The 14,970-nt window shown below is 40.8% G+C and overlaps 1 protein-coding gene across 1 annotated transcript; it reads left to right on the top strand.

Moving 5' to 3' along the window:
• Positions 1-362: 362 nt before the first annotated feature.
• Positions 363-14,693, top strand: LOC136098049 (carbonic anhydrase 3-like). The gene is made up of 7 exons (XM_065831103.2): positions 363-442; positions 507-704; positions 3,792-3,910; positions 5,807-5,899; positions 7,763-7,828; positions 10,257-10,412; positions 11,593-14,693. Exons 1-7 carry the CDS (start codon positions 406-408, stop codon positions 11,710-11,712), a joined length of 789 nt encoding a protein of 262 aa, XP_065687175.1. The 5' UTR covers positions 363-405; the 3' UTR covers positions 11,713-14,693.
• The last annotated feature ends 277 nt before the right edge of the window (positions 14,694-14,970 follow it).

Here is a 14,970-nt window from a genome sequence, read left to right as displayed (position 1 = left end):
TCCTCGCAGCGGCTCCTCCACCCGAGCCTGGCTTCACGGCCCCGTGAGGGCTGCGGGCGCTCCCGCCATTCCTGCCGCCGGTTCAGCACCAGCGCTCCCTCGCTCTCCTCAGGGCGGTGCAGCCCCCGCTCCCGCGGCAGGGTGGGCTGAGGCGAGCCCCGCTGGAGGGCGGTGAGAGTTGCTGGTGGGTCCCCCGGCACCCCTATCCCTCTTACGGGTGGTCGACAAAACTGCTGTACCCGCCCCTGCGCCCCCCACCCTTCCTGCCTCGCAGCCTCCCGCCACCGCCCTCCCCCTGCCCACCCCTCAGGGGAGGACTCGGAGCAGCAGCAGTCTATAAAAAGCCCCCTTGGGAGGGCGGGAAGGAGGGAGGGCAAGAGACGGGGAGGAGGCGACACCTCCACCATGGCCCAGTCTGTGTGGGGCTACGACAGCGACAACGGTGAGTGGGAGCGTGGGGCGGCCGAGGCTGAGCCGGGGTGACATGTCCTTGCTTTTCCCCCCAGGACCTGAGCGGTGGCATGAAAACTACCCCCTGGCCAAGGGAGACAAGCAGTCGCCCATCGAGATCAACAGCAAAGATGTGCAGCACGACTCATCTCTCGGCCCTTGGCATGCCAGTTATGATCCCGGCGCAGCGAAAACCATCCTGAACAACGGGCGCACCTGCCGGGTTGTGTTTGATGACACTTTTGATCGATCAGGTCGGGTTCTGGTTCAGCTTTTGGGGGTTGTTGGAAACTGGAGCGTGCAAAACACTGGGAAGCAGAACATGGTGGTGCTAGGGAGTCTGTCAGAGAAAAGTCATTTGAGTATGTGAAAAAGGCTATCCGGGAGATTATTTGGGTGGATTCAGTCATATGGAGATCCATCATAGGTGGAACAGGGACGGAGCATCCCCGAAATACAGACTTCTCTTCCCCAAGTCCCCTCTTTCAATGCAGACACCACATCATCAGATTTTGTGTAAGGGGAGAAAGTGTCACCAGGAGAGGTTTAGTATCTGTTCTGAGCCGCTTCGCAAACACAAAACTTATGTCTTTCCCATGGCAGTGATCCTAATTTCTTCTTTTTGTATGGGAAGTCTTAAGAACTTCCATAGCCTGGAAAAACTATGAAAGTAACATTTATGAAAACAGGATTCCATAGATTCTGCAAAGCTATGAAATGGCTTTGTTATTTCATTAGAGAGCAGTCTTGCATGTCTAGGTTAAATTGTTCAAAACTTGATTCCAGAGCTCTGCCAATGTGTAGCTCTGGATGCAGGGAGGCAGGCACAGTCAAAAGGAATAATAAATTCACAATACAGTATAATGTGAAGACATCTCAAGAGCATGCAATATTGATCAGTCCTTCACCAAGAAGGAAAGCAATCTAATTAATGGAAAACAGAGTTACTTTCCATTGTATTTTTCTGCATCTGCTTTGATGGCATTTTTATTGAGATTTTGTTTTTAGCTATATAATTAATGAAATACATCTGCAGTACATTGAAAGATCACTCTCTCATTTATTGTGATGAGCTCATTGTTTCCTTGGACTCCTTTGCTTACCATTACAGCTACCTGTTACTGTTCCACATCTCACAGATGGAATCTAAGCTATTCAGGACAGGGTCCATCTCTTTGTTATGTATTTGTATGGTGCTACAGTATTTATTACCAGAGTTTCTACCCAGTGACCTCAGACAAATCATAAATAGTACTTCTGTTATAATGCAGGATGCCCTTCTGCAAACACTGCATAAAATCAGTGCCATGACTGAAAGCATGGGAAGTAGATTTCTTGTAAGCTTTTTTACATGGCAGTTCTGCTCTGTCTTCTTTGCAGCTTCCTTTAGTCTGAAATGTTGAGACAGGCTGCTCAAGAACATCTCTGCCCAGGGAGCTGTGTTGGAGAGAGACACTGATTTGGCCAAGCAGATCTCAGCCCTTGGTGCAGCCCTTCCTCTAAACCATCTTCCTTCCGTTCCCCCACACGTCTTCCCTCCCCATCATCTCTGTTGGTCCTTTGCACACCCAGTGTACATGTTCCCTCCCTGATGCTGTTACTGACTTTCTGCAGGCCGCTGGACTCCAGCCTTTCACAGGGATGTGGCTCATTGGAATCAAATACAATATTTGACAGTTTTAAAAAACACCTGAGAGAGCATTTCACAAACTTTACCTCATTTGTTTCTTCTGCAGTGGCAGCAGCTGAGGATAAGTAATAGTCACAGATTGGATTTTAATTTGAAAAAAGAAATCTAGCTTTAAGATAGATTTTTTTTTATCTAATCACATGGAAAATTTTGAATGTCAAAAAGATTTATTTTTATGCTGGAGAGATCTGTATATAGTTATGAAGTGCTGTTTTGAAGTGCTTCACAGTATTTGAGCTCTGGAAAGGGCCACCTGTAAGAAATGACTGCTAAATTAGTTTCCAACTCTGATATTGATTTAGCTTGTGAATGTAGATCACATAAATACAGCTCCTGAAAGTTCCTGCCACCCATTGATACTTGTGAGGATTTGGGCCTTAGAGTCTATGCCTTATTTTTCCTACATTCAACAGTGAAACAACAACAACAATTAATAATGTGACATATTTTCCATTGAAGGCTTCTATGGAAGACTTAGTCAATACTGTATTGAAATAGTTATAATTCATTTATTTATCAACAAACTTAAAAAAAAACAAGAGGAACTGCATGCCTAAAACTCAACAGAGTGCTTTGTTTCTGCCCCCAATGTCTGAGACAGCTACTAACTAGTAGCAAAGTTAAACCTCTCACTCTGTATAGGTATTCCAGCACATCTGATTTCAAGAATTAATTTGAGACCGTTGGACATAGGAAGATTTAAATATTATTTCAATGTTGACTTTGAACTTCAAAGTTATTGGTAGAAGTTCAAACTTGAATGCTATTTAAACAAAGCCTTCTGGCACTGCAGTTGTGAATTGCATTATCAGCTTTCTGTATAAGGAAACACGTCTCATTCCTGCCTTAGGTAATGAATGAAAAATATATTTGAGATCTTATCCTCTAAGCAGTCCCTGCTCAAAAGAATCCCCAAACTGAAAGAACAGGTGTGATGTTTGGAAAGTCAGAGTTGATGCAGACTGTCAGACCAACATATGGTCAGCATTGTTTGGCTAAGAACTAAAGAAATAATAGCGTCTTAATTTGTTTCATTGGTGACAATGTGAAATGTGGACTATAGCTTTTGCTTGCTAAAGAACACTTTCGTATTTTATTTGAGCTAAACTTTCTTCTCTTCCCTGACTTTCAAGAAATAGTGGTTTGTTTTTTTTTTTTTTTTTTTTTTTTTTTAAGAAGCAGCAAACTATCCTGTAGCCATTGCTTAGTTGTCTGAACTGTAAAAGGTTTGCCAGGCATGGACTAGAGATCGCTTCAAAGCACCTTTTGGTTAAGGTCACGGTCCTATCCCCAACCATTTCACAACAGACCATTTCTTGCTAAGATTCAGCTGTGAATACCTTCCTTCTCTCTCCACATCAGGAACTATAGTGTGTCTGCTTGCTGGGAGAAAAGGGGCTTGTTGGGCAGCAGAGGTTGGATTCTATGCTTGACTCCCAGCAGGTTCCGCAGTTTTCACATCAAACAGGGCTCTTGCTGGGTGATAACAGATTTTGGCCCCAGTCTTGTAAACTGGTGAGTGCTGTGACCCCTGCTGCAATCAGCTGGGTTTACAAGAGGTACTCCACGCTTTGGAAGTGTGGGTCCTCATTCGGTAAGGGTGTGTGTCACTGTTTTTTGGGCTGGTGCTGACGCAGGTTGTCACCTGCAGTGCTGAGAGGGGGGCCGCTCACGGGCGCCTACAGGCTGCGGCAGCTGCACTTGCATTGGGGTTCCTCCGATGACCACGGCTCTGAGCACGTCATAGATGGAGTGAAGTATGCAGCTGAGGTAGGACTTACTGTTAATAGTTGTATTCAGTACTAATTGTAATCTGACTGCGCATTTGAACAGATTAACCATTCTCCCTTCTGCAAGTATTTAGCTACGGATTTTTCTCTAAAATCTGCCTATGAAACTTGTGAATATTCATGAGTGTGCAGTGGGATAAGTTGCATCCGCCAACAAATGTATCTTTGCAAGTATATACTAACATCTGATTCGCTACTTGAAGCAAGAGTTTTGCTGGTATTTTGAAATGTTTTAAAAATATTTGAGACAAAGCAATCTGTTATTTCCAAATAGGAAGATTGTTTTCTGCTGATGCTTTTTGACTTTTAGCCATTTCTGGTGCAGCTTGAATTACTAAGTTAGTTTCAGAAAGCATTACTAATGAATAGAAAAACCTGCTAAAAGCACATTTGATAAAATGAAATTCAAAATTAGATCCAACTTAAAACTGACTCAGAGGGGTAGAGTATCTTCCAGTTTCTGAACATCTGTGCTTTAAAATCTGCGTTTATTTTTGGGAACTGGAAAACAGATGTTTATTTGTTCATGTAAACTGCTGCACTATTGTTGTCCAGGTTTGCTAAAATTAATGGATGCTCTAGGTCCTGAAGACTTTTTCAAGTAATAAATACAAGTTAATTCACTATTGATGCTAGTGAATTAATAGCAAATGTTACCTACCTCTTTCCTCCATCTTATTTGAGAATAATCTCAAAATATATGCCTATGCCCATAAAAAGCCTGCAGTAGGCTTTTCTTGCTTACAGGGCTTTGCCCACTTACCAGGGAGAAAATTCAGGCAGGTGTTTTACAGAATCATTGTGCACAAACATTGCAGAGATGACTGTGGGTGATGGTTTTGTTTTTTTCTTTTTTCCTATTCCTCAGCCACAGCCAGACTGTGTTAGTGCGCTGCTGTCTGTGGCCTACTAAACAGACAAATTCTGCTTCCTCAAGTTATTTGTTGGTTAGTTCAAGCACAGACTTTTTACTCTGCTTTTGTTTGCAGTGCTCAGTTATTGTCAGGACAAGAAAATCTGGAATGTATGAAATTTGCTAGAATGTAACCAAAGATATATGGCTGCCATCTGTATCCTTAGCAATGATATCCTTAAGCTCAAGAGAAAAGAATACATTAATTTATAATCAGAGAAAATTATTTTTTTGTTATTTTAAATTAACATTAATGCGATTAAAAAGAATGTTAAAAATTTGCATTCAAAATATGTACCAGCCTCTTTTTTTTATGGTGCTGTGTTACAGATGCTACTTATTTTGAGACTCCACACTGCTGGTTACAGCATTTGTAGCTGTGTGTAGGAGCCGCAGACTTTCTGGAAGATGTGAAAACTTGAAATATATCCTGAAAATACAGCATTGGTGAAAGTAGAAATGAGAAAGAGGTGCCAGATTACTGTTTCCACTCCTTTCCAGTACAATGTGCCAAGAGTAGTAAGAGATACATAAAAATAATGTATGCACTGCATACAACCCAGTCTAAATCCTTGAGCTGATATCTGCATAACCCTAAGATCTAAAAATCTACTTGAGCTGAAGTCCATGTCAGTAGGTGTTTTATGTACTGCATGTGTGCACGTCTTGTGCTAGGGTTAAACTGTTTATAGTTGCATTATCTGATTAATTTTTAAATGTATTGTGTGGAAAACTCAATTGTATTTCTTTTAGGCTTCATTTAAATGCAAAATGGTGCTTTATAGAAAGTGTGAGTGCATGGAAGCATGGGAACCGCAATAGGAAATGCTTATATAAAGTTTTCTTTTTCATGTCAATTCCTTTACTTATTGTGTAGTGGAAACTATTTGTAACTTAAAAGCTTATAAGACTGTGCTGTTGGCAATTTGTTGCATTTATAACTGAGGTTTCATTGATTTTTAGTTACATATGGTGCACTGGAATCCAAAACATGGTAATTTTGCTGGAGCTTTGAAACAACCTGATGGTGTGGCCGTTGTGGGCGTTTTTCTGAAAGTAAGTGGCAGATACTCAGTTTTTATTATTTTCTGTGCTTTCTGTCTTTCTCTTTTTCTAGCGCAAAAGCTCCCATTGTTTTTCCCTGCACTGTGTCATTTTACAGGAAAACATTCGAAGCAATGTACAGATCAAAGTCGCATATGGCCCGGTGCCCTCCAGATTCCATGCACTAACCTGTTCAGAGCCTACTTATAGCACCATTCATGACACCAGTGGCACGTGTCACGGGTGGTATTGAACAGGGAACACAACTTCATGCCCGGGACACTTGCTGACCTTGTCCCTGGTGGCTGCCCAGCTCTGCTGTGTTGTGTGCTGAGTGGAGAGGACAGTCTATGTAGGGACAGTGTTTGCTCCTGCCCTTTGTCAGCTTGCAGGTGTTGTGTCTGCCTGCCAGGGGGTTGTGTTGGCTGATTCCTTCCTTGGTCTCTTGCTGATCCCCACATAAGCTGAGAGTCAAAAGAAGTTCCAACAAACCTGCCTTGAAAAGAAAGAATTGATGGTGAAAGAATTTCACTGAACATTTTAACCTTAAAATGCAGGAGCTTCATAACAAAATGATACTGTACTGATATTTTCCAACTGAATTTTTTATAAACTTCATAGAAAAAAAAGCAATGCTAGCATTAAATCTGCCTGTGGTCTAGAGGACTGAGCAACACTAACAGGCAGACAACATAATAGTCATAAATTACGCAAGCTTCAGCTGTGTGGCTGTCATTTCACTTGCAGGTGGGCATTTCAGGTCGAACACAACGTCAGAGAATAGCTCTCCTTTTATTGTGTTATCACTAGTAAGCTGCATTTGTACAAGCAATAGCAAGTGGATGTAATTAATTTTGTCACGGTGTCCCTGGACAGGCTAGATCCAATGTCATTTTAATTCTGTTACACTGTGAGCCAGCCTGACCTTTTTCTTGTCGTTAGTTTAAACTGAAGGTCAGCGCCTGTCCAGATTCTCCCCTATGACTATGTCCTTCAGTTATTCTTCCTTTGTAATTTCTTTTGGTCTATTTTAGGCTAAGGTTTTATCCTGTAAAACACAATTTACGAAGCATAACGTCTTCCTATTAACCATGCTAAGGTCAGCTAAAAGGTCTAGAAATGTAGGTAGCATCACTATATTTTCTCTGGCCTTTTGCTGTTTCCTTCTTGCTCAGCATAGGAGTTGTTGTTTTGCTCTGGGTTTGTCATGATCTCATGAGTGAGTTTTTGAATATTACTAAACCAGAGATGGAATTAACAGCAGAATAAATGATTTTAATCTATTGTGGAACAAGACATGGCAATAACAGCATGTCATATGCATACTATTTTTACTGTTCTGGGATGCAGAGACATGTCAAAACTTTTGGAGGTGCAGAACATCAGGAACTCAAGCATGAAGTGACCCCGTAGCTTGAGGAGGTCATGACACGAATCTCATAATGTCTTTCATCAAGTCTGACGTGACTGTGTACGTGCTGCAGAATGTTTGAAGTGTCTGCAGGAGCTCCAGCTCTTCAGGGTATCAACAGTTTGCTGAGTGCTCGTACGTCTCACAGTGTCTGTGGGTTTGCTTTTAAACTGGGAGCCAAGGGCCGGGCCCTGGAGGATGTAGATGACACTGTCTGAGGGCGCAGTTTGTTCCTCAAACGGTGTGAATGCCTTGTAGAGCCTTTCTATGCATTTTTAAATTGCAAAGTCAGTTACATGACTCTGCTGTTCCAGATGTTCTTTTAACATGTGTGATTTTGTGTCACTCCGTACCAGATGCTCTGAGAGAACCGCTGCCCAACTTGACAGGTGGGATGCACTGAATTTCTTTCAAGTGACGTGGAACATGATGAAAAAATACAGGACTTGTACTTTGCATTACAGGCTGGAAAAACTCCCAAACCAGAGATGAAGAGAATTCTTGAAGAAATTGATAACATTAAGACCAAGGTATCTAAACAGCTTTTGTGATATAATGTAGTTGAAAAGCAGCAAAAGCAGAAATCAGAAGTTCAGATTAACTCTTTTTGGCATCATTCTTATACCTAACAGTAGAACCAGAGGTGATATATTGGACTGTGGAGCAAGACACTTTATTTTACTTAAGTAAACATATAACCCCTCATTTCTGCAAGTATTCTTGTTGTAGAGGATTTTGTGTCAATCCTGGCATGCACAATTCCGAGTCCTACTGATACTGCTCTGCAAATACATGCTTGTGTGCAAATACCAAAAATAAATGAAGAACTTTTTGGTTTTGAGGACAAGAGTGGCCAAAACAAATCCATATAATTGAGTCAGAAATTTAGTTACCCTGAAATGAAAAGAAGCTAACAGAAATGATGGAGTAAGCTCCCAGTCAGTGTAAGGGAGACTAAAAACCTCGTTAGTTTCAAGATGGAACTGAATTCCTTTATAAAAGGGATTACACGAGACAGTTTCTGCACCAGTCTTGGGTTCTGTCTTCCTATGATACTAGAACTAGAACAAATAGCATTGCAAAACTATTCTAAACTGATTTTCAGTTTGATCAATGGTCTAAGGACCGAAGTCCATACCTATTGCATAGATAAAACTACAGAAGAGGGTTCTTTGCAGAAAATTGTGATGCTGCATCTATTGTTATTTAACATAAACCTAACCCCTAGGTATAGTTTAGCAATTCTACTACATTAAAAGCTTCATGATTCTAATGATGCTAGAAGAAAGGTAACTTCTTTGACATTTAACATCACTAGATCACCACGACTAAATTTGACAAATTTTCTGAGAATTTTCTTCCAAATTCAGTGATTAATTCATGTGTGTATGTCCTGTCATTGATGTGTGGGTCTGAGCCTGAAATCTGTTCTCATTCAGTCATACTACTTTTATTTTTTAAACCTTTTCTTTGTCTTCAGATACAATTCAGTTCCTTCCACTGAGGGAACTGAAGGCAATTTTTTGGCCATTTACATGCAGAAGAGCTTTGCCACAGTTAATAAAAAGTTGATCAATCACAATATGAAACAATGACATGTAATGATGTCAGGATGGCGGTGATACCTACTCGGTTACATTCTGTATCCGAGACTGCCTAGCTGGGGATTTTATGACTTTTAACAGCAAAAAAATAGAAATCTGATTTCCTACATAAAGATATTCTCTGTAGTGGCTCTGGGAAAAGCAGTAGTTGAAGAAAAGCAGAGAAAGGTGCATATGCAAACAACCATATCCTGTATTTTATCTCTTATTTTCTTTCCTATCGTCACATACAGTTTACCAAGAATACTTGTATTTCAGAAAGGATTAATGGGAGGTATCACCAGTATACTTGTCACACGTGCAGTTTCAATTGCTGTGATACATCACATGCAGAGGACTTTCTCGGATACTGTATTGTATTTACTGAAAAAGCACAGGTTTTTTTGTGAAGTTATTTGCAAACTCAAACTTACAGAATAATTTTGTAATGAAAATATGTTTGGAGTCTTGATGTTATTCTTTCTACCCATATTTTGTGCAAGGATGTGTGGAAAAGATTCCAGCTCCTCCCACTGCACTTTGTAGGGTAATACTCTGTTCCGATCTAGAGAAGATTCTCCAAGATAGATAGAAAGAATTAGGAATAATAGATTTTGCCTTCCAGAACTGTATGTTAAATGCCACGAGAGAACTGAACTTTCTTATTTAGTTCTTGTTGTCCTGAGGGGAAAAGGAAATCTCATCAAACTCATGTGGAGATACTCTTCTGAGTATCCTGTTTGCTGGAAAAGAAAAACTTTTCAAGAAATGTTGTCTAATGCCTCCTGTACTCCCTTGTCTGGTAACAGTCATGTTTAGTTGAAGACACTAAGGATCCACTACTTTTCCAGGAAATACTGTATTTTTTCACATTAAGTGTAATACTGCCAACAAAAAGATTGAGACCGTGACCATGACAAAGGAATAGGAGCACAGTTTTGGGAGAGATGCAGATTTAAATTCCTTCAGATAGAAGAGAAAGCTGTAATGAATCCGAGGTAAATGCCTGGCCACTCTTCTACTGGACCAAAATGGTACCAGTACCTGCAGCGTTGCAGCCTATGACTTTTATCCCAAATTACTCAAACCAAATTTTTTATAAATCTGGAATAGAAAAATGTAACAATGAATTTGCTTTGGTCCCATACATTTCAGTTTGTAATTTCTTTTAATTTATTAATGGAATAAAAATGTCAGTTTATTAGTAGAATAAAAATGTCATTATTAATTGCAGGGTGAATGCTTGACAGGAAGGAGATTGATCTCTTGGATTAATCTTCGTATTTAATTACTTCCTTTATAATATAGATTCTGATGTCTTATAAGATACTTATACTCAGAGTTACTGCAGAGAGTTATTTTTTGTTTCTCTAAGGGGAAAGAAGCTCCTTTTCAGCACTTTGACCCTTCAATTCTTTTCCCCAAATCTCGGGACTACTGGACCTACCATGGTTCCTTCACAACACCCCCCTGTGAGGAGTGCATCACCTGGATTCTTCTGAGAGAGCCTATTGAAGTCAGCTCAGACCAGGTAACTCCAGCCAGTCCTGCTACTGCTTTAGCTGTTCTCAGCAGTGTCTATCTCAGTGTGATTATTTGCAAGCCCTGTGTTTCCTTGCATTTTTTGGTAAGGAAAACTTTAGCTGAGGACTGTGAGAAATTGCCTCCAGTATGGACTGTTAAAGTGGGCTGTAAAACTGACCCTGAGAACCAGGCTGTCTTCCTAGACACCTCCTGGAACAGCTTCAGCAAGAGAGTTCTTGGGATCCTGAAAACCTGCATAGGCAGAAGGGCCCTGAGCCACAAAATTCAGCCATCACAGCAGCTTCAGCTCGTTCTCTGTGCTTCAGCATTAAGAGGCAAGTGAGGCTAACACTTAGCTGGTTTCCCAGTTTAAGAAATTGCTGGTCCAGATCTTGACTTCCTAAAAGCTGCCACTGAGAAGGATCAAACTAGCTAGAACCTGCAAACCTGAATATTAATACAAATTAATGTACTATTTGTATTCATATAACTCAAATGTGCTTTTACACAGGGAAAAGAATAGAGAGCCAGTCTGGGTACGGTGATGTTCTTTTTAGTTCTTGTGTTAAAACTTTTGGTTATTTATACTATTTTCTGCCTCAGCAGTACACGTCAGGGTATAGACCTTGTACTGATTTGACTGTTTTCAGAACAGATGTATTTTGCATTCTGATGAAAGACTAACAATTAACAAAGCAACACTGGATTTAAATGAATTTGGAGAACAACAACTAAGTGCTGAATTAATGACTGAACTGAATCATCCAGTTGGCAAACATTTCTCTGCCTTACAGAACAAAGTACAAACTTCTGCAGAGCAGCTTTTTCTATCAGAATACCTTTACAGATAGCCGTATTTTCACAAGGGATTTGACTGCAGCCCCGCTCCAGCAGGGTCACAGGAGGCCCCTACTCTTTTTCTGCATAGTGAGTGTGGATCGGGGAAAAATCCAAAAGAAGCCCAGGCAAGGGTCAGGCGATGCGCTGTTCTTTGCATGAAGAGTGTAAAGATCCACAGAAGCAGTGCCAGCTGTTGGGATGCAGTGGTCAGTACCAATAGTCTCTACCAGTATGATTGTCATTATATCAGAAAATTCCTTTGCTGTCTGAGAGTTTGCTCTGGGCATCGAGGTCCACACTGCTTCCAGGTGAATTCACATGGACGCTTGAATTTTTCTTCCTTGCAGATGGCAAAGCTCCGTAGCCTTTCCAAGAACGGTGAGAACGAACCTGTGAACCCACTGGTTGATAACTGGCGCCCACCTCAGCCTGTGAAGGGCAGAATAGTGAGAGCCTCGTTCAAGTGAAGTCTCAAGTCTCGCTCTGCTGAACCTGAGTGAGAAAGTCCCTGCATCCCAAAGTGTAGTTAGTTTTTGCTGTCTACTGCTTTTCCTCTGGAACCAGATCTGTGTTTCTCAGCTTGAAATTCTGAGTGGTAAAACTGAATCTGATTTTGAAAGCAGAAAAAATACTGTATGCAAATACTAACCTTAATAAGGGAATGTGAGGTATATGTGATTTTTGACCACAAATGCCTCAGCATTTGTGATAGTGTCACTTCTCTGCCATGTGGTCTTGGAAGAAAAATGGGCTCAGTTTCAATATTTAAAATTAATTTCAAAAGAAATGTAGTAAAGGCAGAAAAATGAACCAGTAGTTCAGGAAAGCAGAAATAACAGTGGGTCAAGAGTACATCAACAGGAGGTAAAATACCCACCCCTGCAGCATTTCTAATAGTGATCTTCCTCAGATATCCCACCTCCAGTGCAAACACACAAAGAAGAAGTTCCTCTTTAACATGCCAGATTTTTACTTCCCTTTCTTGTTCAGGCTTTGTTATCCCAGGTTAGATTAGTATTCTGGGGATACCATCAGGCATACTCAGCTTCTGTATGTGAAGAAAAGATCCCTTACTGTTATTTCAGCATTTGCTGTCTTTGCTATGTCCTGCTGCTGCCCATCGATCTTTTCTTCTCTCACTGCTGCTGTTACTTCACCCATCCACCCGCAGAGTGCTGCTGCTTTCATGTTGCCTTGTACTTTGTGTATCAGCTTTATGACTGCTGAGGGTGAAGTGTCTTTCTTCTGCTGCTCTATGTTAGCTCCTAGGATGATGAATTTTTAGTTTTGATGCTCTGCCTCTTTTTTTTTACTTTTGACACCTTAGACTGCGTTTTAATGATTTCATCCATTAGGAACTTTGTTGCATATGGAGAGGGTCTTTGTACATGACTCATGTAGCATTTGTCCTCCCCAATACCGAAAAAGCCAGGTTAAGTCACCCGAGTGTTTGTTTATCATGACTGTGTGTAGTTAAAGACTCTTAAGTGGAGTCTGTTCAGGTCTGTTACTTTCTGGTGAGACGCATCAGCTCATACATATGACTCAAGTAAGGAATCCCTGGCAGATACTAACACCTCAGTCATCATCATTGGTGGATGACAGATTCGACATGAGTTGGCAATGTGTATTTGCAGCCCAGGAGGCCAGTTGTATCTTGGGCTGCATCAAAAGGAGTGTGGCCAAGAGGCTGAGGGAGGTGATTCTGCCCCTCTGCTCCAGTCTCGTGGGACCCCACCTGGAGTCCTGTGTCCAGCTCTGGAACCCTCAGTACAGGAAAGACGTGGACCTGTTGGAGGGGGGCCAGAGAAGACCACCAAGGTGAACAGAGGGCTGGAACACCTCTGCTATGAGGCTGGGCTGAGAGAGTTGGGGTTGTTCAGCCTGGAGAAGAGAAAACTCTGAGAGGACCGTATTGTGGCCTGTCAGTACTTAAAAGGGGCCTCTAAGAAAAATGGGACAGACTTTTCAGCAGGGCCTATTGCAACAGGAGAAGGGCTAATGGTTTTAAACTAAAGGAGGGGAAATTTAAGCTAGATGTGACGAAGAAATTATTTACACTGAGGGTGGTGAAACACTGGCACAGGTTGCCCATAGAGGTGGTGGATGCCCCATCCCTGGAGATGTTCAAGGCCAGGCTGGATGGGGCTCTGAGCAACCTGATCTAGTTGAAGATGTCTCTGCTTATTGCAAGACTGTTAGACTAGATGAGCTTTGAAGTTCCCTTCCAACCCAAACTATTCTATGATCTTCCCATGTCCTTCATCAAGTACCATCTAGTCTGAACCCACATGCAGAGTATGTGAGTGAAGATCTGCTACGTTATATTCCCCATCAGGGTGATTGTTCAGTATTTTACATACAGGAGACTGGATGATCACAGGTGTTGCTCAAAGCCTCCTGCAAATGAAGCTTCTGGATTCTCTGTATTCCTCTAACTGATCAGTAGGTGGCAGAGAGCATTCTAATGGAGATGTTGCTACAAGCACATTTACAGCAACATTTATAAGGTATATTTTAAAGTCTGAAAAAAGCAGGACTACAAATAGCTAGAACAGGCATTTTCCAGTTCTCCTTCACTATTTCACTCTTCACCTTTACTAGAAACATGGTGATCCAACAGGGAAGTGATGAATTGACAACACTGGACAAATTCTGCTGTTATTACCAGCACAATTCCGTTACAATTCAGGAATTAAACTGAAGGCAGAGTTTGATTGTTTGTATTAATTTAGAAATATTCAAAGAATTGCCAAATTCCCGTTGAGAATTAATGTTTCAGCTTATTAGAAGAGCATTTTGCTTAGCATAAAGCAGTTCCATTTTAAAAACCAAGTTATTGTCAGCAGAAACTAAAGTTTTGATTGAATCCTGTTTACAAATGTTTTGGCATTGGCTTAATCTTAGCAGCAGATCAGATTTTGATATTACAAGTGCAGCACTTGCAACAGTATTGATTTTGAGAGTCTTTTAGATCGTCTTTAAACTTCTGAATCTGCACATCTTCTCGACACAGAAAAATGTTTCTATAGAACGCTCATAAGCAGTATTTTTTTCTACTGTACTATGTCTTACATGTAAAAGTTCCTCTCATATCCATATGCAGTTTGTCTTGGTGTTGAGAAAATTTCAACACAAATAACTGAGATAAGAGTTTGAGTCTTTCTACCTAAAAGCCATTGACTATGATATTTTAATCTCTTATTATTGGGACAATGAAACAGGATTAGTTGCCTGCAATTGAAATAACAGGGTTTGTGTCCTCAGAGAACCAATAAATTGAGTTACATAAAAAATTGATTTCTGGTTTTATTTCTAATGCTGAGTGATGAAGTAACAAGAACTTATTAGAAAAATTTGCTACTGTTTTCTTTGATACACGTGATTGTAATACAATATACTTTTTAAGCACAGAAATTAAACTCGTTAAAGTGAAATAATATCTTAATTGCCCACAAAATCAGAGTGTGCTTTGCTTTATTTGCATGTTTCCTCTACTCCTTTTGAAAGACAGAATAGGCAGAAGTTTATCAATACTAACATAGTTTGGGTTCCAACACCAAACATGCTTTATATGTCAGCCCAAGGGAAAATACAGTCTGAAAGTTGTATTATTCCATGATGGCGTTTGCTCTGATTCCATTCAGTCTCCAAACTACTACTACACAAAAGCATCAACCTAATTTCAAATGTACTTTAAACTTTTGTTTTTCTCTTGAAGAATA

Source organism: Patagioenas fasciata, chromosome 2, assembly GCF_037038585.1.
Source record: "Patagioenas fasciata isolate bPatFas1 chromosome 2, bPatFas1.hap1, whole genome shotgun sequence".
Classification (NCBI taxonomy): Eukaryota; Metazoa; Chordata; class Aves; order Columbiformes; family Columbidae; genus Patagioenas; species Patagioenas fasciata.
The sequence above is the reverse complement of the archived record's forward strand: the minus strand, read 5'-3'. Positions and strand labels throughout refer to the sequence as shown.